Source organism: Scardinius erythrophthalmus, assembly GCF_964197995.2.
Source record: "Scardinius erythrophthalmus genome assembly, chromosome: 22".
NCBI classification, from domain to species: Eukaryota; Metazoa; Chordata; class Actinopteri; order Cypriniformes; family Leuciscidae; genus Scardinius; species Scardinius erythrophthalmus.
Genome location: NC_138242.1, coordinates 32,915,609 through 32,940,091, shown reverse-complemented (window position 1 = coordinate 32,940,091; position 24,483 = coordinate 32,915,609). Strand labels below are relative to the sequence as shown.

The following is a 24,483-nucleotide window of genomic DNA, read 5'->3' as shown; positions in this document are numbered from 1 at the left end:
TGCAACAAGAACAGCGAAAACAACATGTTCAGTGACATTGTACACACTTTGAAACCGCAGCGCGCAAGAATAAACAGACCGTTATTGTTCGTTGGTGTGGACGCAAATATAGTTATCGTTATTGTTATCTTTATAGTTATCGTTCTTGATGTGGACGCAAATATAGTTATCGTTATAGTTATCGTTCTCGGTGTGAACGGCCCTTAACAATAGAATTTGGTAGCTGAGGCTAACTCAACTAGCAGGTTGGTCATATGACCGTTTGTTGTGATGTCAGGTTCGAGGATTGTGTGGCACTCTGACCTGGAGTCAGCATGATGATTTCACCACACCTGAGGGTGACGTCGAGAACAGCGTGTCCTCGTTTGCCGCCAAATTCAGAACGGGCTCCTGCCCTTTGCCCTCAGCGATGACCTCTGACCCCTGCGGGACGTACACCCAGCGGAGACAGTACGCAGAGAGTGTGTGTTCTGTCATTCACAGCTCAGTGTTTCAGGTCAGTGTGCTTTGGGTTACATTTACAATTAGAATAGTATAGAATAGAAAAGGTAAGTGCTTGTATTAATTGGTCAGGCGCTGATGGAAACGGTGTGTGTCTTGCAGGCGTGTCATGACGTGGTGGACAGAGAGCCGTACATGCGTGTGTGTCTCAGTGAAGTGTGTGGCTGCGATCCGCAGAAGTCGTGCCAATGCATCGTCCTCGCCGCTTACGCCCGTCAGTGTGCCCAGGAGGGGGCGCCGGTCAGCTGGAGGAATCACACTTTCTGCTGTAAGAAACACTTTAATGTTAAGATGTTACATGTTTATATTATTAGTGCTGGGCAACAATTAATCGCGATTAACTGCATCCAAAATAAAAGTGTGTGTTTACATAATACAAGTGTGTGTACTGTGTATAATTATTTTGTATATATAAATACACTCACATATGCATGTATATATTTAAGAAATATTTGCATATATATACTATACTGTTTATATATACTATAAATATAAATATTTTATATATAAATAACACATTTTATATATACAAAATAATTATACACCGTACACACACATGTATTATATAAATGCAAACTGTTATTTTGGATGTGATTAATCGTTGCCAAGCACTAAAATATTATATATGATATTTGTAATATTATTTAATATTATTCTGATTATTTGTTATAATTGTTAATATTATGAATAATATTTATTATTTATTAAAACGTATTAGATATATAAATTATATTATAATATATATATTCTATAAAATAAAGTGAAATTACACATTCTGCTGTAAGGAATGGTTTAATGTTAAGATTTGACATGTTAATATTATATATGATATTTGTAATATTATGTAATATTATTCTGATTATAATTATTTATATTATGTATTGTATAAATATTATTATCTGTATTAATTAAAGTGGTTAAGTCAGACAGTGTGCGGCTGTAGGAAATTTTAATCTTAAGATGTTAATATTACATGTTAATATTATTATTCTGATTATAATTATTTATATTATGTATTGTATAAATATTATTATCTGTATTAATTAAAGTGGTTAAGTCAGACAGTGTGCGGCTGTAGGAAATTTTAATCTTAAGATGTTAATATTACATGTTAATATTATTTTTGAAATGTGGGTAACACTTTATTTTACAGTGTCAGTGTTACACGTAACATGTAGTTACTGTAGAAATAACCATAAATTATGCATCATTTCATGCAATTAACCCTAAACAAACCCTCATCCTAACCCTGTAGTAAGGACATGTAGTAGTACTTGTTATTACTCAGTACTTACACTGTAATACTGACACCATAAAACTATTTATTCAATATTTATATTATTTTATGTATTGATATTTATTAACAATATATTAATTAAATATATTAATTGTATAAAATACATTTCATTTATTATTATATAATAATATACATTATTTAAGATAATATTAATATTCAATATTATATATGACAGTCAAAGTGGTGAAATCACACATGATTACATAATCTATCATATTTGTAATATTTAATATGAATATTATTACAATTATTTAATGTAATTCATATATTTTAATAGAATATATTATGTAATATATCATTGTAGCATTTTTATAATATATAATACATTTTATGTATTATGTGTGTTAAATAAGTAATATGATCTATATTTGTATTTAATATATTATTAATAATAATTATATAAATTATATAATACATTTAATGTTATAATACAATTGAATATATAATATATATTATTAAAATAATATTCATATTTAATATTATATATGATAGTGTTAAATGTGGCACAAGACATATGAGAGCTGTTCAAATGCGTCCCCAGAGCCGAGAGAAATGTTGATTATAAATATCAGAAGTAGTGATAGAAGCTCAGGTGTGTGTTCCTCTCCTGCAGCGGTGCGGTGCTCTGGAGGACAGGTGTATCAGGAGTGCGGGCGTCCGTGCGGATCGTCCTGTGCCGATCTGTGGAGCGGATGGAGCTGTGAGGGGGACGAGGGCGAAGGGAACTGTGTGCCGGGGTGTCAGTGTCCCGACGGACTGGCACAGGACAGTCAGGGTCAGTGTGTGCCTGTCCACATGTGTCCCTGCACACACGGAGGCCAAATCTATCCCGCGGGAAGCACCAGACAGAAGAACTGCAACAGCTGGTAGGAAAAACACAGCTACCAATTCTCACTCATGAGGGGCGACGTGAAGCTTGTTCTGAAAGGGTTAAAGCTCAGGGCGGTGAAGAGGTTAAAGCTCAGGGCGGTGAAGAGGTTAAAGCTCAGGCCGGTGAAGGGGTTTAAGGTCAGGGTTAAAGCTCAGGGTGGTGAAGGGGCTAAAGGTCAGGGTTAAAGGTCAGGGCGGTGAAGGGGCTAAAGGTCAGGGTTAAAGGTCAGGGCGGTGAAGGGGTTAAAGCTCAGGGTGGTGAAGGGGCTAAAGGTCAGGGTTAAAGGTCAGGGCGGTGAAGGGGTTAAAGCTCAGAGCGGTGAACGGGTTAAAGCTCAGGGTGATGAAGGGGCTAAAGGTCAGGGTTAAAGGTCAAGGCGGTGAAGGGGTTAAAGCTCAGGGTGATGAAGGGGCTAAAGGTCTGGGTTAAAGGTCAGGGCGGTGAAGGGGCTAAAGGTCAGGGTTAAAGGTCAGGGCGGTGAAGGGGTTAAAGCTCAGGGTGGTGAAGGGGCTAAAGGTCAGGGTTAAAGGTCAGGGCGGTGAAGGGGTTAAAGCTCAGAGCGGTGAACGGGTTAAAGCTCAGGGTGATGAAGGGGCTAAAGGTCAGGGTTAAAGGTCAAGGCGGTGAAGGGGTTAAAGCTCAGGGCGGTGAAGGGGTTAAAGCTCAGGGTGGTGAAGGGGTTAAAGCTCAGGGCGGTGAAGAGGTTGAAGGTCAGGGTTAAAGGTCAGGGTGGAGAAGAGGTTAAAGCTCAGGGTGGTGAAAGAGTTGAAGCTGAGGGTGGTGAAGAGGTTAAAGGTCAGGGTTAAAGGTCAGGGCAGTGAAGGAGTTAAAGCTCAGGCTGGTGAAGGGGTTAAAGATCTGGGCGGTGAAGAGGTTAAAGGTCAGGGTGGTGAAGAGGTTAAAGGTCAGTGTTAAAGGTCAGGGTGGTGAAGGGGTTAAAGCTCAGGGTGGTGAAGGAGTTAAAGGTCAGGGTGGTGAAGAGGTTAAAGGTCAGGGTTAAAGGTCAGGGCAGTGAAGGAGTTAAAGCTCAGGATGGTGAAGGGGTTAAAGCTCAGGGTGGTGAAGGAGTTGAAGCTCAGGGTGGTGAAGAGGTTAAAGGTCAGGGTTAAAGGTCAGGGCAGTGAAGGATTTAAAGCTCAGAGTGGTGAAGGGGTTAAAGCTCAGGGTGGTGAAGGGGTTAAAGCTCAGGGTGGTGAAGGGGCTAAAGGTCAGGGTTAAAGGTCAGGGCGGTGAAGGGGTTAAAGCTCAGAGCGGTGAAGGGGTTAAAGCTCAGGGTGATGAAGGGGCTAAAGGTCAGGGTTAAAGGTCAAGGCGGTGAAGGGGTCAAAGCTCAGGGTGGTGAAGGGGTTAAAGCTCAGGGCGGTGAAGAAGTTGAAGGTCAGGGTTAAAGGTCAGGGTGGAGAAGAGGTTAAAGCTTAGGGTGGTGAAGGAGTTGAAGCTCAGGGTGGTTAAGAGGTTAAAGGTCAGGGTTAAAGGTCAGGGCAGTGAACGGGTTAAAGCTCAGGCTGGTGAAGGGGTTAAAGATCTGGGCGGTGAAGAGGTTAAAGGTCAGGGTTAAAGGTCAGGGTGGTGAAGAGGTTAAAGGTCAGTGTTAAAGGTCAGGGTGGTGAAGGGGTTAAAGCTCAGGGTGGTGAAGGAGTTAAAGGTCAGGGTGGTGAAGAGGTTAAAGGTCAGGGTTAAAGGTCAGGGCAGTGAAGGAGTTAAAGGTCAGGGTGGTGAAGAGGTTAAAGGTCAGGGTTAAAGGTCAGGGCAGTGAAGGAGTTAAAGGTCAGGGTGGTGAAGAGGTTAAAGGTCAGGGTTAAAGGTCAGGGTGGTGAAGAGGTTAAAGGTCAGTGTTAAAGCTCAGGGCGGTGAAGGGGTTAAAGCTCAGGGTGGTGAAGGAGTTAAAGGTCAGGGTGGTGAAGAGGTTAAAGGTCAGGGTTAAAGGTCAGGGCAGTGAAGGAGTTAAAGCTCAGGGTGGTGAAGGGGTTAAAGATCAGGGTGGTGAAGGAGTTAAAGGTCAGGGTGGTGAAGAGGTTAAAGGTCAGGGTTAAAGGTCAGGGCAGTGAAGGAGTTAAAGCTCAGGGTGGTGAAGGGGTTAAAGATCAGGGTGGTGAAGAGGTTAAAGGTCAGGGTTAAAGGTCAGGGCGGTGAAGGGGTTAAAGCTCAGGGTGGTGAAGGGGTTAAAGCTCAGGGCGGTGAAGAGGTTAAAGGTCAGTGTTAAAGCTCAGGGTGGTGAAGAGGTTAAAGGTCACTGTGGTGAAGAGGCTAAAGGTCAGGGTGGTGAAAGAGATACAGCTCAGGGTGGTGAAGGAGATAAAGCTCAGGGTTAAAGGTCAGGGTGGTGAATGAGTTAAAGCTCAGGGTGGTGAAGGGGCTAAAGGTCAGGGCAGTGAAGGGGTTAAAGCTCAGGGCAGTGAAGGGGTTAAAGGTCAGGGCAGTGAAGGAGATAAAGCTCAGGGTGGTGAAGGAGATAAAGCTGAGGGTTAAAGGTCAGGGTGGTGAAGGGGTTAAAGGTCAGGGTGCTGAAGGGGTTAAAGGTCAGGGTGGTGAAGGGGTTAAAGGTCAGGGCAGTGAAGGGGTTAAAGGTCAGGGTGGTGAAGGAGATAAAGCTGAGGGTTAAAGGTCAGGGTTGTGAAGGGGCTAAAGGTCAGGGCAGTGAAGGGGTTAAAGCTCAGAGTGGTGAAGGGGTTAAAGGTCAGGGTGGTGAAGGGGTTGAAGGTCAGGGTGGTGAAGGGGTTAAAGGTCAGGGCAGGTCAGCCGAAGGTCGCTGGTTCTGATCCTTCGACAAGAAATAGACTTTACCCAGGTCCCTTCTACAGAGTGAATGTGCAACAAGTTCATGGAGAAATTGCACTTAACAAGTCTAATTTTCACTTTAAAAGCCACTTTTATTTATATAGTGTTTTATACAATACAGATTGTTTCAAGAACCCTAACCCAAGAAAATAACAGCAACAAACAATTAAAAACGATAAAAATTTAGGCAGATCTAAAGAAGGTGATAGTCCAGATGATTACATTCAACCCAATTATTATTATTATTATTATCATTATTAATAAGCACATTTTCTTCATGAAGTCTCATTATTGTAATTCATATATATATATTTTATTTATTATTTATATATATTATAATTTTATTTATTTTATTTATTTAATTTTTTGGGGGGGTATTTATTCCTCATGGTAGTAATATTAGCTTCATTTATGCTGTTTTTTTTTCTTTATGCAACATAAAGTCTGTCTGTCCGTCGTCCCCATCAAGGGTTTTATGGTGGTGTTGTGAAAAGCATCATGTATGTTTTATGGTTCTTTATGGTTTTGTGGGCAGATTTTTATCACCTGCACTCTGATAACACAGCAAAATCATCAGAAATCACCTTTGTACTCAAACTAATGCATGTACAGTATGTGGACCAAAGAGGAAAGCTAAAAAAATCAGAAACCAATGTGAAGAGCGATAAACATCTATTTTATATTCCTGCTTACATGTTTATTTATGAAATATATCAGTTGTCTTTGTCTTAAATGAAACATGTTTCTATGATCTGATATTGGAAATAATGTAATTGCATTAATTACCTAGATTTTTACTTTTTCTGAAGACAAGGAGGTTGCTTGGCTGTTCTGTTGGATTGCTAGGGTGTTTTGTGAGGTTGCTAGGGTGTTTTGTGAGGTTGCTAGGGTGTTCTTGGCAGTCAGCGAGTGTGTGAGAGGTGTGAGGTATCTGATGAAGTCACTCTATGACCCACGGGCTCTGTGTCTCGGGATAGGTTGATTTCATTGCATCTCTTGTGCCTCAGGTCAGCCGTCGACCCATCGACAGAATCCTGTGTTCACTTAATTTTTTTAGTTTAGATTTTACTTAATCTGACTCCAATTTCAACTGATTATCAAATTTAGATTGTGTTTCTAATTGGAAACTAATCATAAATATTGGTTATATGGTAATTTAGATCTTTGATTATTCTGGGTATCCCGTACTTTAAATGATTTGTTCATTAGGGACCCGATATCGCATAGAAAATCCACATCGGCCGGTCGTGTTTTCGTGGTGAAAATCCAGCTTTTAATGTTGTTTATGTGTCTATGTGGTGTTTTTAATATGCTTTAAAGGAGACATATCATGCTTTTAAATTGTTCCCTTTTACATATAAATCATACATTTGTGGCCTATATAAAGCGGAACTGCAATGCTTGGGTCTGAATTCCTCATCATTATAGCTCCACAGGCCCCTTTTCTACCCCTTTTCTGAGGTGCTTCTGAGAGCAACTCGTTTTGGTGCGGTCTCTTTAAATACAATTGAGACACGTCATACCCCGCCCCCTCTCCAGGATACACTCGGTTCAACTCCACCCCGTTTGGCCATTTTTGTAGTCTGATAGCAGAGATAGGATTATCTAGCGGCACAGAAATTTTTTATTCACACGTTATTAACAAAATGTCAACAACGGAAGACTTGTCCAGCCAGCCTTACATGTTCGAGCCAGAGTTGGAGCCGGAGCGAAATGAAAATGAAGACGACGAACCTGCAGAACAACGTCTTCATATGGATGTATCGCAATGGTGTGTTACTGTATTTATACATGAAACTTTGGTCTTCCGACCTTTTACCACCGTGTCGATTTATTTTGATTAATATGTGTGAGGGAGAGAGAGCAAGACAGCGTCTAGTTTGAAGACGGTGATGTCTTGTTTACACTTTCGCCTGGCTCTGAAGAGAGAGAGTGAGCGATCGCGCGACCGGGTCTCTCTCTCTCTGCTCGTTCTTTCAGTTAAACATGCGCCCTGTCACAAGCGCGGCAGTTCATCTACATTAGACGGTGTAATGAAGCGTGTGGGTTACTACATCCAACAACCGATCATTTTAACTTACCCTCTCGTAACTTCTGCATCCTTTAGCTTGGACTACAAAATTGCAGCGAGAAATAATAATGGCGGATCGCTCGAAGTGTTGGGCTGGAAGTCAATGTCCTTATTTGTCAGTTCCGCTGCAAATACTGTGACGTGATAGTTCACAAAACGTCATAGATAACAGAAAAATCGGAACAGGTTGAAAAATATGACCAAAACAGAATATAAAGATATCAACGAAGCACCTGAAGAGAATAATTTCAACTTTTCTGTACTTCTAAACACTCCAAATATACAACAAAATGCATTTAAGGGCTAAAAAAGTGCATTTAGCATGATATGTCCCCTTTAAGACAAACCATGTGTAAATTCATAAGTCGACAGCATTGCTGAGTATTTCCTCCTTAAAACTGCAGTGAACCAAAGACAGTCTCAAAAACACGCTTTAAAATCGCTGGTGTTTCTGACGTCACAAACTACCTTGTAACCAATCAGATCAACGTGTGATCATCAACCAGTGGATCTCTGTGCTCAATTGTGCTCATTTGCATAATCTAACAATTATGTTGTTCCACTAATATATTCACGTCACAAACCCTGTGTTGCTGCAGGATGAGATCCAGCAATATAACAATCGGTTTAAATCTTTTAACAAAGATGAAAAAAAAAATGGCCTTTGCTGACACACACAGATATCAACAATCAGCGTATGAATCTCAACAATGGTGACAATCACAAATATTTAGATAAACAGATTAATTCAGAACATCACTGAAAAGATACTAATTCACAACAAAAACAACAGCAAAAAATAAAATCAATTTTGAATCAAACAAAATTATAGGACAATTCAGGTGCATAATTTATTCATGTTGCAATACATGCTGGGAGTTTTGTACTATGCTGGTACCCAGCATGCATTGCAGCAAAGTACTTTTGATTGTCACCATTGTTGAGATTCATACGCTGATTGTTGATGTCTGTGTGCGTCATCATAAACGGACTTTTTCATGTTCATGTTTGTTAAAGTCTTCTGATTGTTATAATATTGCTGGGTCTCATGCTGCAGTAACACAGGGTTTGTGACGTGAATATATTAGTGGATCAACACAATTGCTAAATTATAAAAACCTTAGTGAATCAGGTTGTTTCATGATGATTATCAAACCATCAACAGGAAACCATCTTCATCTGATCTCAAGTCAATTTAGCTTTATTTGCTGCTGTAAATGTGTTTGACACACACACTGTCACAGCGGCCAAAAAAGATAAAAGATATAATACGAGTTAAGAGCCTAACTAATGGAAACACTAACCACTGATATGGTGACTTCAAATGAAACACATTAGAGTTAAACCTCTGTTAATTCTCAATAAAACTTCTGTAGACGTGTGACAGAAATAAAGTCAGTCTGGTTAGTAATAAGTGAAGCTGGTAATGCTGGAGTTGTTTAATCCTCCTCTGCTGAGATCTTCACAGATTTAATGTCTTCTTTTCTCTTCAGTTGTTTTCATCTGAGGCTGTGGCTGAAATTACTCCATATTTAATTAGGGCCCTATAATTTCCGCGATCACGGAATCGCGGAATTGGCAAATTACGCGGAATCTAGTGTCAACGCGGAATTTTACATATTTGGAATAAAATTCTGTTTTTGTGTGGGAGAAAAACGTATGTCTGAGGAAAATCGCATATTACTGAGAGAATGAGCAGAGAGAGAGGCCCGGTCGCGCGCGCGTCTTCAAACTGTCTCGCTCTCTCTCTCTCCCTCGCGCTTATTAATCTAAATCAATTGAGAATTGACTCAATGGTAAAAGATCGGAAGAACGAAGTTTCACGTGGAGCATTCGGATATTATTTTCCTGAATCAGGCTACCGCTGGGTGTGAATTGTGCAAAAAAAAAAAAACCTTTTTTACCTTGCCTTCTTCTCTGAAAAGCGAACCTTTTTTCCTGAGAGTGCATGATGACATTTTGTTCAAGGAAAAAACATTGAAATATGTACTTTTGGTGATCAAAGATGAGTTTTAAGGAATAAATTATTGACTACGCTTTAAGTTTGACCTATTCTTGCACAGATTTGCAGAAATGCCAGACTCCACTTTATCTACTGGTCATAATAATTTCAGAAGAGTCCAGAATAAATCAAATATAACATTTTATTTGTCAGGTAAAAATGTATCATGCCAATTACATAATTAAACAATTAGAATTCAGTTCTGAAATAATAAATACATAACATCAATTGCTCAAAGAATGAATCTATGAGTGAGAAATGCAGACCAGACAGTGAGAGACACACATTTGTTGCATTTGTTTCTTCTGACTACAGAATTTCCCACTTTCCCTTAAATACTCAGAACAGACCAAAGGGGTTGTAAATATTTACTACACACACACCAGGTTTCGGGGGGGAGGAAGAGGATTCTCAGATGTCTTGAAGTGACTGAGTCTTACCAATACAAGTGATTGCATTTTACCAATCACACTAAGACATTTAAAATGATACCAAACATGAAAGGGAAAAAGCTATATATTCACAAGATACATCATATGTGATATATAGGCATTCTTCGGTGAACTTTCAGTGACTTGACTCAGGGATGCATAGATAAACGATGTCCTGTACTCTTTCTTTGAGGTCTTCTCTCCACGGGTGCGGTTTATTGTTTTATTGCAGGGTGTTTTGTTCTCAGCTTTTGTCTTAGCAGGAAAGCCAAGTCTAACACGGGTTTATGGCGGCTGGTATCTAACGTGCTTCTCGTCTGGGCTTGATGTTCGGTGGGGTAATGTGGAGTTTGGGTCAGAACGATAATGAAACGCAGATTGAGATTGCACATTTATGATGCGTTTCCTTAAACATCCACATGTGTGTGTTTATGAGTAACGTATTTCTGCATGTGAAACACCCGCTCACAATTCAAATCAATAGATCTGGGGTAAACATGAAGACAGCATTCAGTATTGTGTTTGTGAGATCATTTGCAAGCAAATCTTTATGGTGTCACACACCTGTCATTAATTAATTAGTTAATTAATCTATTAATTAATATATTTATTTTATTGATTCTCTTTATTTATTTTGTGTTTTCCCTGCAAGGACTTGTTTGTGGGATTGTTTCCCAGCAATTATTTATGGTGTCACAAAAGAGGGGTTTTATCTTGATGATTTATTTGTTTTGTATTTAAATGTATTCTATCTAGATTTATTTATTTTATCTTTATTTATTTATTTAATTTTATAATTTATTTGATCTAGATTCATAAAAAACATTTTTTTATTATATTTAATAATTTATTTTATATCTAGATTTATTTATTTTAGCTTATATGTTTATTTCTAGATTTATTTGTATATTTATTTAGTTATTTCTATGTATTTTATCTTTATTTATTTAGTTATTTTTTTCTAGATTTATTCGTTCATTGTTAAAATTATATTTCATGAATTTATTTTATTTTATATATATATTTTATATTCAATTTTATTTTATTCAATCTAGATTTTTTTATTTTTTTATTTATTGATTTATGCATGCCTCTAAAAATCACCAAAACACAGTTGATTCAAACAAGACTTGATGAAGAAGAGTGACTTCAGTAAAGAGATCCTGCAGTATTTTAGATTCACAGAGACAGACTCTTGATCTAATGCAGCGACATTCAGACTTGTATAAGTGATCAGATATGTTAGTGGGGCTGAAGGTTGAGGGTTTATCAGCCTCCAGAGCGACGCTTTAGTGTTTATTTAACTGTCAAACACTCATTATATGTTGACCTTTCTTCTGCCTCTCCATATCCTGACAGAACCCAACAGTGTGACCTCTGTTTCACCTCTGTCTGACCTCCTTACAAACCGATTGAAAGCAGATAGAATGAAAGAGAAGAAAACGTGTATTTCTTCAGGCCTTTTCTACAGTCTTCGATAAGCATCACGTTTACTAGTGCTCATACTGTTAGTGATGCGATCAAACCTATAACATTACGCAATAAAACGTTCTGCAGCTTTTGTGCTCCGCTCGTGAATGATTCCTCAAATGTAGTAGAACCTAAACTTATTAGTTGTCTTGTCTAATGTGTGTATTGTGCCTGTGTTTGCAGTGTGTGTGTGCGTGGCGTGTGGAACTGCACGGATCTCTCGTGTCCTGAGGTCCATCAGTGTCCAGGATCTCTGATCTTCTCTCCTCGATCGTGTTTGAGGACGTGCTCCAGCTCTCCTCTGGACGCCTGTACTGAACCCGTCCACGGCTGTGTGTGTCCGGACGGGACTGTGCTGCTGGTGTGTGTCCCTGAAACACCATCTAAACACACACACATCATACGGCTTGACATTGGCCAACAGAAATATCTTCTAAGAATGTAATGTTCTCTGAACGTTCTAAACGTCCAGTTTTTTTTATGTTTTTCCTTGGTTACACGAACATTCCATTTTGCAAACGTTGCGGGGATGTTACATTTGAATGTTCTCTGAACATTCCGAAACAAGTGGAAACATTTTTTTAAAAAATTAGAATGAGACTGGCCTTCCCAAATCATCCCAACTGACCCGAAGCCCTAAAATTATAGTTAATTTTTTGTTTTGTCCAGAAAGCTTATTTTATTTCATTTTGATAATATTTTTTTCTATTTTTTAATGCAATTTATTTGGAGATTTGTTTGTTATTTTTTATTTTATTTACCTTTAAATCACTAGATTTGATCAATAAATAATAAATAAATAATAATTTAAGCACATTCCTCACATTCTTTCAATTTAAAATCAAAAATAACTCACAATTTCATGCCTAAACCTTTTAATTCAGCTCTAAATATCTTACATTGGACCTCATCGACCTCTTGTGGAAAATAAATAATATAAGATGATATATCACGACTCTAGATGTCCTTATAGCTCTATATGAGCAAATGAGCTGTTCCTCTGGATCCTAAAGTCAGTTCACTTCAGTGTACATTCAGATACACATGTAACACATGTTTTTTTATTAAAGTTTTAGCATTTTTAGTTTGAATTTTGAGCATGTTTAGGTTTTTCTATGTGTACTGAAGCATTCCTCACATTCCATTCATTCCTAAGGGGGTCAAACTGATCCGTGAGGGAAGGATTTGTTACTTTTTTAAATTTCAACCACAAAACTCCTCGAATCCATTTTATTTGTTTTGTGTGTACATTAGATTAGCTGACATTAATACAAAGCCACAAAACTCACAAAACCCTGATTTCATGGGAATTTCAAAAGCGTAAACATAATTCAATGGGCTGAATTAGCACAACAGACTCACAGTTCAACCAATCAGGAGGCTGAGATAGTCACATTAGTTCTGCCCATTCCTCATTTTAAACCAGGTTTGCACCATTAAAAACATTTATCAGTGGATTCATCATTGTATTTGTGTGTCTTCAGGGTGATCAGTGTGTAAAGCCAGACGAGTGTCCATGTCATCACAACGGCAGACTTTATTTCACCAATGACACCATTTCTAAAGACTGCAACACATGGTGAGCAGAAACACTCATTTGAGTCCAAACATCTGAAAGCTTCATAGTTTATCTATGTATCATAACTGTATTATCTTTATATCTCTTTTAATTCCTTTTATAACTGTTTTAATTTTCCTTGTTTTTATTTTGTTATTATTTTAATTCCTTTCTGTGTAAAGTACTTTGAATTACCTATAGTGTATGAAATGTGCTATACAAATAAACTTGCCTTGCCTAGTAACTGAAAACATTACAGAAAGTGTTTTTGATGTAAACCCAATCCACAACACCCAACACACATCAATCCAATCACAGACTAAATCAAGCGCCGCCCTACATTTGTTCTTGATCAAGAAGCCGTTCACTCGCATATACGTACGTCACAACAGGGATAAAAAGACTATTGTTTCATGCTCAACAATTAAGTATTCATTACTTCAATGAGCTTATTGTTTCTGCATTAAATTATTACATTGTTTAAATTATTACCTTTTTAGCTAACTGTGATTTTGAAATACATAACTCAGTTTCCTCTGATGACAGATCACTCTAAACTGTAATATGAACTCATGTATTTTCTGTAAAGCTGCTGTGAAATGATGTGTGTTGTGAAAAGCGCTCTACTAATAAATGTGAACTGAATTGAACGCTGACTTTAACCCTGGTGTGTATTGGCAGTGTGTGTGGCGAGCAGCGCTGGCACTGCGGGCAGGCGTTCTGCTCGGGAACCTGCGTGGCCACCGGGGACCCGCACTACATCACGTTTGACGGGCGTTATTTCTCGTTCCTGGGCGACTGCGAGTACGTCCTGGCGCAGGAGTCCAGCGGGCTGTTCAGTGTGAGCGCGGAGAACGTGCCGTGCGGGAGCACAGGGGTGACCTGCACTAAATCTGTCACGCTGACCGTCGGGAACACGGCCGTACATCTGCTGAGAGGTCACACACACACACACACACACACACACACACACACACATAAACACACGCACACACACCAGAGTTACATCTGCTGAGAGGACACACACACACACACACGCACTCACACACACACACACACACACACACACACACACACACACACACACACACACACACACACACACACACACACACACACACTCACACACACACACACACACACACACACACACACACACACACACACACACACACACATATATTAGTATGCATAAAATACATGTATTAATAATTACTAATTACTTTCTAATAAATACAAAATAAATCATTTATTTAATAAATAATATTTTTTTTATTATAGACTAGATTTATTTATTTAAAAAAAATCATTTTTATCGTAAAATGTGTTTTATTAACAACTGCACATTGATTGATTTTTGCACTACATTGATGTAAAAAGGCAGTGATTACAACATCAGATCTGATTACGCTTTATGCGAGTAATATTTTGACATCAGGTGTTCATGTTCATGTTTTCTCTCAGGTAAATCCGTGACGGTCAACGGGATTCCTGTGACTCTTCCAAAGTCGTATTCGGGCAGCGGCCTGATCCTGGAGCGCGTCGGGTTATTCGTGTCGCTCTCCTCTCGGCTCGGAGTCACTCTGCTCTGGGACGGAGGTTCGTCTGTGTTCATGTGTTTTTCCTTGATTTTGCTTTTGTGATGAAAAGCTGTTAGTGTCCGGCACTGCATCTGTGTGTCTGCGCAGGTATGCGTGTTTACGTCCGGCTAACTCCGCATCTGCGCGGCCGAGTCGGAGGATTGTGTGGGAATTTCGACGGAGACGCAGAGAATGACTTCACTACGAGACAAGGCATCATGGAGTCCACTCCGGAACTGTTCGGAAACTCCTGGAAGATCAGCCCTTCGTGTCCTGATGTCCCAGACCAGGATCTGCGTGACCCCTGCGTTGTAAGTACTCTCAAATTATGGGCATACCTTTCAACACTCCCGTTTGCCCCGGGAGTCTCCCATATTTCACACCCATCTCCCGACCCCCTTCCGTTTTGTTATTTCTCCCGTGAAACTCCCGCTATTTGTATGGCCCAAACGTCGTTATATGAATAATCACATCAATATATTATTCCAAGGTTGTCCAGTTGCCAGATCTTGTATGAAAACCCATCCTACTCGCGCAATCAACACATCATACACATTTCAACCCATTTGTGAGCTCAACCTGGCAAACTACAACCCAGTTGTGCCGTCGATATCTGCGCAGGTAGTAGAAGCTGAATAAGCGTTACTGATAGAAATTGGGAAAGTCTCAGTGGTAAGTAAATATTTAACGCAATTAACGCAGCATCCGGTTTTTTTTTCTGTCATCCTTTGGCTGCATGGCGTTACATTATATAATGCGCTTTTATTCTTGCTAATGCTTTTAAACCATTCAAGCCATATCTTACTTATTTTATAAAACTTTAAAAGCGGAAAGCGCATCACTCATTCCTGGGAATACATTTGACATCGCAGCCTGACCTTGACGGAAATAAATATCCTACACCAAAAGTACCAGAGAACAAGTCTCAGCTGTGCTCAGATCTGTAAACCGTACAGTTGCTTTGGTTTTTCAATCCGTACCCGTTTCGCCCCGTGGCTCAAAAGGGACACAAAAAAAAATAGGGACACACGAGAAAGCCAAACTAGAATTCAACATTTATTAACAAAATTTATAGCCTACAACGGTAACAGTGAACAAATTCATAATCCGTGCAACGCTTTCGCAATCCTTGTTTTGAAATCGTTCTTTCGCAATAGTTGTTTGTAATATTAAGTTCCTGTGAAAAATTGTGAAATACTGTTCCCAGAGGTGAAGTTACACAACAACATGCTGATTGATTACATAATATTGGGATGTAATAATCAGTTCCAGTGAAAATCTGTTCCAGTTAATGGAGTATACTAGGGCTGACTTCTAATAGTCGAGGATTCAACGATTCGATTCGGAGAGGTCTGATTCGACTATGAACCTCATAGTCGAATACATGGGCGTCAGTTTGGTTTGAAATGTGCTGGGGACAGAGACGCATTCGCATTTTCAGAAGGGCTGGGTACAATTTCTTTTTTTATTTGTTCGCTTTCGCGCAGGTCATGTTTTGAAAGACGATGTCCTGTGGCTTACTAATGTAAATAAATAAAAATTTATTCAAAAATCTGCTTCACATTTTCAGCAGGGCTGCGGAGCGGCTGTGAGTTGACTCCACACGGTTCTCATGGGCTTTATAAGTCCTAACGTGAAAAAAGCTTTACGTGGTTTAATGTACCTAAACAATGATTACCAAATTTCCCTCTCATATTGCTCCTCATAACCACTGAAAATGGTCAAAAAATCGAACCCAGAGTCCAATTATTATGGACGTTATCTGATATTAAGCGTTTCTGCTTCACATTTTCAGCAGGGCAGCGGAGCGGCTGTGAGTTGAATCCACGCGGTTCTCATGGGCGTGAAAAAGCTTTATGTGGTATAATGTCCCTAAACAACCATCACCAAATTTCTCTCTCATATTGCTCCTCATGTTTATGAAATGTTATGATATATGTGTGATATGTTTTGTTCATCTGGCTTTAAATAAATAAAAGGTATTTGTTACACACCATGTTTTTCTTTTAGTTTTTTTAGCTCTTTTGTTTGAAATGGAAAAAATCTAGCTGCTATCTATAAAAAAAAAAAAAAAAAAGGTTCGACTATCAGTCGACTACGGCAAAATCTAACGAATCAGATTCGACTATGAAAATCCTTAGTCGAAAACAGCCCTAGAGTATACACAGGGGATGTGTAATATTCAGTACCAGTAAACTCCACCCGCTGGAACAGTTTCTTACAGTAACTGAATATTACACAATATCACCTGTTCAGTTTTGAAAACTGTAGCCTACTTATAGATCTGTGGCCTATACCTTATTTTAGAAATCTGTTTTTCTGTATATTGATTTGTTGTACATTGTTAAGATGAATACAAATGTCTTAACTGAATTTTTCTATGATTTGCCGATGGGGTGTGTAAAGATGACATGAAACCACATGTGGTTGAACTGAAACCCCCCCAGGCCTCCCGTATTTTGGTACCCAAATAGAGGAGATCTAAAGTTCACCTTTCCATTAAGTTTAGGCATAAAATCGGTCATTTCCGACTGGACCTTTCAAGTAAGTAAGTACAATTTTATTTATGTTGCACAAAGGGCTTTATACAAAACATTTAATGTCATGCGATAGAGCTGCACGATTCTGGACAAATTGAGAAACACGATTTTTTTTTTTCAAATAGAGATCATGATTCTGAACAGGCAATTAACCCTCTGGGGTCTGAGGGGTTTTTGGGGTCCTTGAGATGTTCTGACATGCCCTGACATTTGTGCTTTTTTCAGTTGCTTATAAACATATTAATGGCAAAGGTGTAGATTCACTCTATATAGCACAAACAGGGCTACCATATTATGTGAACAACTTGCATGTACATGTTTGTATTTTTGATAGAATAATGTTTATGCATGGTTTTTTCAAAAACAAAAAACTAAAGTTTCTGAAATAAGGCCATAAAACACATTCTAAATATATGTAAATAAGACTTTTGACTAATGGATGACGTTGCCTAGAATTTTTTCTTCAAAATTATGTGAAAATCATCCTGCCTAATCATTCACATAACACAATACATTGATTTAAATCTTGTAAAACACTTTTTGTTTGGAAAGGCCATATGCGGGTGGGCGTGATTCACACCTTAGGAGACAATGGGGCCCGCATAATGAGGCTGCAAACGTAATGAGCCTTTCATTCAGGTGTGTGACTGAGCCACAAGAATGCAAGGACAATATATAACTGGTTTGTTGTTTTTTTCCACAAATTTTGCTTGCAAATTGTACAATATCCAAGGTAAACATTTCTAGTAATTGTGCAGTTAATTGTTCTCATACTGTATTTTCAGATTTGGAATATATTCTCTTCCCAAATGTGTCACTAATAAAGCATAATAAAATTATTTAAAGAGAAGGCTTATAATGACCTTTTAAGATTTTGTTTACATCTATCCTTATATATATATATATATATATATATATATATATATATATATATATATATATATATATATATAATTTTTTTTTTAAGGTTATACAATTACAACAACATTTAAAATTGTAATATTTCCAGTGTAATCTTTCTTTGTATTCGCGATTCATATTAAAACAGTATTTTTGCCAGCTGTAGTAGCTCCACAACAGCACGCATCTGTGCGTTCGTTCGTTCATTCATTCATACACAGAAACGCAATTCATATTTAAACAGTATTTTTGCCAGCTGTAGTAGCTCCACAACAGCACGCATCTGTGCGTTCGTTCGTTCATTCATTCATACACAGAAACGCAATTCATATTTAAACAGTATTTTTGCCAGCTGTAGTAGCTCCACAACAGCACGCATCTTTGCGTTCATTCATTCAGATTAGAACAAAGCAAATAGAACTGACCTATTCCTCAGCGGGATCCGTTTGCTCCTCGAAATGATACTTCCAGAACTTCTGAGGTAAATTTTTGCAGGATTATTATCAAGATAGCATTATTCCTCACAGCATCGTAAAGTACATAAGTCTGAAAGTGAACTCGCGGTGTGTGTTATCCAGCTGATGTGGGCGTTTCACAGGTTTGTTTGGATCGCCTCACATTTGCGTTTGAATAGCGCGCGCTCTCCGTGGGCGGAGCACATTAAAACTTAATGAGCTGAGATGAGAACGACTGACATCTCTCTCTTTGCATACATATTACATAAACTGTGAATATTTGTTTTTTATAAAAATTACTTCATTTAAAAGAAGAGAATTCAAGCTTCATGCCTGTGTGACTGTATGCCTGTTTGACTATTCGCTGAGTTACAGTTCATTTTTGGACGCGTTTCAGAATTGACTTCACTGACGGAGAGTAGGCAGAACTCGCATCATGTTTATTTTTCTTTATTTGGCGAAAAGCACAACACTTTGTTTTTATTATGAGCATACACAAAAAAAATACACACTAAACAGGATCGATTGATGTATAACACAAGCATATAAGATAAAAAGTAATATTTAAAAAAAAAAATTTTTTGCACTCATACGGAAAAAAACGAGCCTATCGCGCCGGCGCGACAGCCGACCTCAGGGGGTTAAACTAAATAACGTAATTTACTAGAGGTTGTGACAAAATGTTAATTGCTGCAGTTTATTTTTTTGTTGTGAAAAATCAGTTTGAAGGAATGATTTAGTGCTTCATTACTGGATGAATCAGCATTTTTGAAGGAATCCCTTGAATGAATGATTCAGTGACTCACTCAAAGACTTCACTAGTTTCATTACTGGATGAATCAGCGTTTTTAAACGAATTTCTTGAATGAATGATTCAATGGGCCCTATTTTAACGATCTGAAACGCAAGTGTCAAAGCGCAAGTAACTTTGTGGGTGGGTCTTGGCGCTGTTGCTATTTTCCCGGCGGGATAATGACTCTTGAATCTAAAATGGGTTGGTCTGAAGTAGCTTCATTATTCATAGGTGTGGTTTGGGCGTAACGTGAAATAAACCAATCAGAGCGTCATCTCACATTCCCTTTAAGAGCAGACGCGCTTGTTCTAAAGCGGATTCCTATTATAACGGCGGATTTGCCAGGCGTGCGCCAGGAGCGGTTCACAGCCAATCTATCTATCTATCTATCTATCTATCTATCTATCTATCTATCTATCTATCTATCTATCTATCTATCTATCTATCTATCTATCTATCTATCTATCTATCTATCTATCTATCTATCTATCTATCTATCTATCTATCTATCTATCTATCTATCTATCGTAATAATGTATGATTTGCAAAAATGAAAACTGCTGCTTCTGTGTAGATGAGAGAATCAAAGTGTATGAGCGTTGTGCACACGCTACATTGATTATTTATGGCCAAGCATGCGCCCTTAAAATAGCATATGAATAACATGCGCAACGTGCCACTGACTTTAAACTATTTTTTCCTGGTTAGTGGCGCAACTGTTTTCTAAACCTGCAAAATAGCATGAAGGAACGTTTGCGCCGGAACACGCCTCCTTTTTTGCGCTGAACCACCCAGGGAGCGCAAGTCCATTCCCTAGTTTAGCGACGTGCTTCTGTGGAGGGGAAAGCGCGCTTTGCGCGGGTGCAAAATAGGAATGATACATGCGTCTGTGTACAAAGTCAATTGCGCTGGGTGCAAGATAGGGCCCAATGACTCACTCAAAGACTTCACTAGTTTCATTAACTGGATGAATCAGCGTTTTTGAGCTAATCTCTTGAATTAATGATTCAATGACTCACGCAAAGACTTCACTAGTTTTAATTACTGGATGAATCAGCGTTTTTGAGCTAATCTCTTGAATGAATGATTCAATGACTCACTCAAAGACTTCATTTGTTTCATTACTGGATGAATCAGCGTTTTTGAACTAATCTCTTGAATGAATGATTCAATGACTCACTCAAAGACTTCATTTGTTTCATTACTGGATGAATCAGCGTTTTTGAACAAATCTCTTAGATGAAGGATTCAGTGACTCACTCAAAGACTTCACTTGTTTCATTACTGGATGAATCTGCGTTTTTGAACGAATCTCTTAGATGAATGATTCAATGACTCACTCAAAGACTTCACTTGTTTCATTACTGGATGAATCTGCGTTTTTGAACGCATCTCTTAGATGAATGATTCAATGACTCACTCAAAGACTTCACTTGTTTCATTACTGGATGAATCAGCGTTTTTTAACAAATGTCTTGAATGAATGATTCAATGACTCACTCAAAGACTTCACTTGTTTCATTACTGGATGAATCTGCATTTTTGAACGAATCTCTTAGATGAATGATTCAATGACTCACTCAAAGACTTCACTTGTTTCATTACTGGATGAATCAGCGTTTTTAAAACGAATCTCTTGAATGAATGATTCAATGACTCACTCAAAGACTTCACTTGTTTCATTACTGGATGAATCAGCGTTTTTCAACAAATCTCTCGAATGAATGATTCAACGACAAATACAATTTTTAACAGTCATATCACTGCATATATGTATTGCAGTGATGTGTTTTTGAGTGTCCTGTAAATGGTAAATTAACCTTTCATGACCTTCAGATCAACCCTCACCGCGTGTCGTGGGCGAAGAAGAAGTGTGCGGTGATCAGCCAGGAGATCTTCAGCTCGTGTCACTCAGAAGTGCCGTACCAGCAGTACTACGACTGGTGTGTCTTTGACGCCTGCGGGTGAGAAACTGAAGGTTTTGAAGTTAAAGTTAGATTCATCATATGATTGTACTTGTCCTCATGTGTGGTGTATTGTGCAGGTGTGACTCTGGCGGCGACTGTGAATGTTTGTGTACGGCTGTGGCGGCGTATGCCGAAGAGTGTAACCGCAGAGGAGCGTATGTGCGCTGGAGGTCACAGGAACTCTGCCGTGAGTCAAGTCGCCTCTATTTATATAGCGCTTTTAATAATACAGATTGTTTCAAAGCAGCAGGAAACTAATAATCAGGAAATAATGAGCAACAGGAAAATAATGCAACAAAGTTTGCATCCAGAAGTTAGTCCAGCTTAAGTAAATTCAGTGATGGTCATTTTTGTTTTACATTTTTTATTAATTTAGTTCATTTATCTATACAGAGAAAACAGTGATGTCATCGTCCAGCTTGGTTCAGTTCTCATATAATGATGTCAATGCAGGCAGATCAGATAAAATTGTTGAATATTAAATGTTAAATGTCCCCAACTAAGCAAGCAAAAAGCTGAAGGCGACAGTGGAACCAAAACTCAATCAGTTGAAAATGGAAACAGCCGCTCAGTTCTCTTCGGGCCAACGAACGAACAGTGTATGATTATGATTATGATTCAGGCAGAATTACAGGTCAGAAGTCAGATTGGATCAGAACATTCAGAATATTATCCAGTTCCATCTGGTTGAAGATCGGAGTCACGCCGGTATGGAGACGAGTTTGTTGAGGATCTGAGCTGAGTGAGTGAGTGGAGGCGGGGCTCATTTGCATATTCATATAACCGCGTATACTAAATGAGGCAAGGGTGTAGAGTTACATTCAAGATATTTTAAGGCATGACAAAAAAAAATTGAAGGAAAACATTGTAAATATGTAATTTTTGTGAGTTTTAAGGGTTTGTTGAGGATCAGAGCCGATGGCTGTCGTGTCTAGACGCAGGTCTTCCATCTTATCTGGATACGGCCCGGATCCGGCTGACTACATGAGTCTGCTCATTGAGTTATTTTTCGTGTATGTAATAGTTTGTTCTGTTGTGTCTCCGCAGCGCTGCAGTGTGAGAATGGGCTGGTTTATGAGGCCTGTGGTCCTGCCTGTTCTCCAGCGTGTCCCAGCACTCCTTCCCTCTCGGATTCTCTGTGCCGAAGCCTCTCCTGTGTAGAGGGATGTTTCTGTCCTCATGGCACCGTTCGGCACGGTAACAAAAATGTGTTTGTTTTTATTCCACTACACTTCTGTAAACATGCACTAGACGGATGTGTCTGAGCGTCTCGGGTCCTCCACTCCAAAACCAAGCGCTCAAGTTTTAATTATGTGTGTATACATGCATTTTTCAGTTTGCAAAAAACTGCGGTTACACACACTGAGTGGCAAAAACACTGAGCGACATCATTAGTTTTCAGCGTGAATGCTGCGAAAAACACACTAAACTCATCTAAAACGAGAAAGAGCTTTGAGATCGACTGTACAACTAGATTTGACAAGAAATCTGAGGTGTATGTTTACACACTGCTGAAAGCTTCAGAACAGAGAAGCAAATGGATCGCTGAGATTCACAGAAACAACTGGATCCAGGCAGAGAAAGGAGGATTTGCTGTTTATCATTTTTGTGTCAATATGCTGAATTTAGTAGTAAAATCACCCTATATATTGTATTGACAACTCAATTAAATATTAACCATCGTATATTCTGCATAATTGGACGTTTTTAAATAAACACTGACAAAAAACTACAAGTTTTAGGCCTGGATGATATGATGATATATTGGCTAAAATATTAATATAAGTGATCACATGGATTTAGACCTATATTGTATTTATATAAAGCGTTCACAGGCAAATTTGCTTCATGTTTTTCCCCGGTGTGGAAATCAGGCTCATATAAATGTCAGGAAACACGATTTCTGGCTGCATGTCAATATCCACGGATCACTGGATCTTTTTAATTTGTAAGAAACACTATATCAAGTCCAACCTTTAGTTTAAACTGATAATCGTTTGTTTTACTCTCGTTTTCACAGTTCCCCGTATTAAATCCAGTCACGCATGACGTCAATGCAAACCCTCTATAGTTACTCATGTGATTATAGTCTGTATCCCGCAGGCTGTCTGATGGTGATGTGTGTCTCTCATCGGCAGGTGAGGTGTGTATTCCTCCGTCTCAGTGTCCGTGTGAGTGGGACGGGTCTTTATTCCCTGCCGGAGCAACTGTCACTCAACACTGTCAGAACTGGTCAGTTTGGAGAGTCATTGAATTATATTAGAATTCCGGGTGCGTTTTACGTTTATGTTGCGGGTCAAACTGACCCTATTTCAATACAATTCATGAAAAATCACACTATGAAAAACAAAACAAAAAAATCAAGTAAAAACAGTAAACCTTTAATATTAATAATTCTCAAACCTTACACACCAAATATAAACATGAGAACAAATTATTTTTAAAATAGCTTTTTTAGCCATTGAATATCATAAATTGTAACTATTTTTTATTTAAAATGTAAAAATTTGACTTGGAAATGTTTTTGTTTTATTTCTGTGTGCCATTTCGTGCCATTTTTGCACTTATAGTGTTGGATTCTTTGATGTTATTTTGTTGTTATTTCTAACAATGACAAATAAAGAACAATTCAAATTCAAAATCATGCATTCGATTCCCAGAGAAATTACCATTCCTGCATACATTTCTTTGGATAAAAGTGCATAAATGTAAAAGTAAATTTAAATACCCTCAGGGAGTAGTTGAGAAACTAACATAAAAAAACCATAATATTTCTTTTTGGGGGGTCTGTGCAGCTGCGGCTAACAATGAAATTTCTGGTCATATTGACTCGCAAACATCATAACCGTCTGAAATTTTGCAAATGCATCCCACATCTCAGAGTGCCAAACCTTTGCAGGGATGTTCATGGCCCTAAATGAGAAATTGTCTCATAAAAAAAAACCCCATCTTAGGTTGACCAGTATTTCCAACAACGCTGCCACCACATAACACAAGGGTTAAATGGGTAATTTATGCACAAAGCTCAATAGCAAATACAATTAATTTATTTTAATTAACGTATTGTTTATATCTGTCTATATAAATTACAAATACAGTTTTACAAATATAATTTTGAAATGTAATTTGTATATAAATTATTAAATTGTGTGATGTACAAATGCACACAAATTGCCAGTGTGAATACACTAAAAACATTCAGTAATTTTTTAATGCACAGTATTAAAGATGAATTAAATGATTAAATTATTAATCTTTAAGTGAGTATG

The 24,483-nt window shown here is 38.4% G+C and overlaps 1 protein-coding gene across 1 annotated transcript in view; it reads left to right on the top strand.

Annotated features, from left to right (window-relative positions):
• The window catches only part of sspo (SCO-spondin), a gene marked incomplete at both ends in the record, with an annotated part of 151,703 nt that overhangs the window by 28,837 nt on the left and 98,383 nt on the right, over nucleotides 1-24,483 (top strand). The window contains 12 exon segments of the mRNA XM_081352804.1: nucleotides 278-496; nucleotides 604-769; nucleotides 2,412-2,664; nucleotides 11,605-11,782; nucleotides 12,906-13,000; nucleotides 13,661-13,917; nucleotides 14,444-14,578; nucleotides 14,668-14,870; nucleotides 21,084-21,211; nucleotides 21,292-21,401; nucleotides 22,262-22,411; nucleotides 23,353-23,446. Coding sequence (XP_081208930.1) covers nucleotides 278-496; nucleotides 604-769; nucleotides 2,412-2,664; nucleotides 11,605-11,782; nucleotides 12,906-13,000; nucleotides 13,661-13,917; nucleotides 14,444-14,578; nucleotides 14,668-14,870; nucleotides 21,084-21,211; nucleotides 21,292-21,401; nucleotides 22,262-22,411; nucleotides 23,353-23,446 — 1,988 coding nt within the window.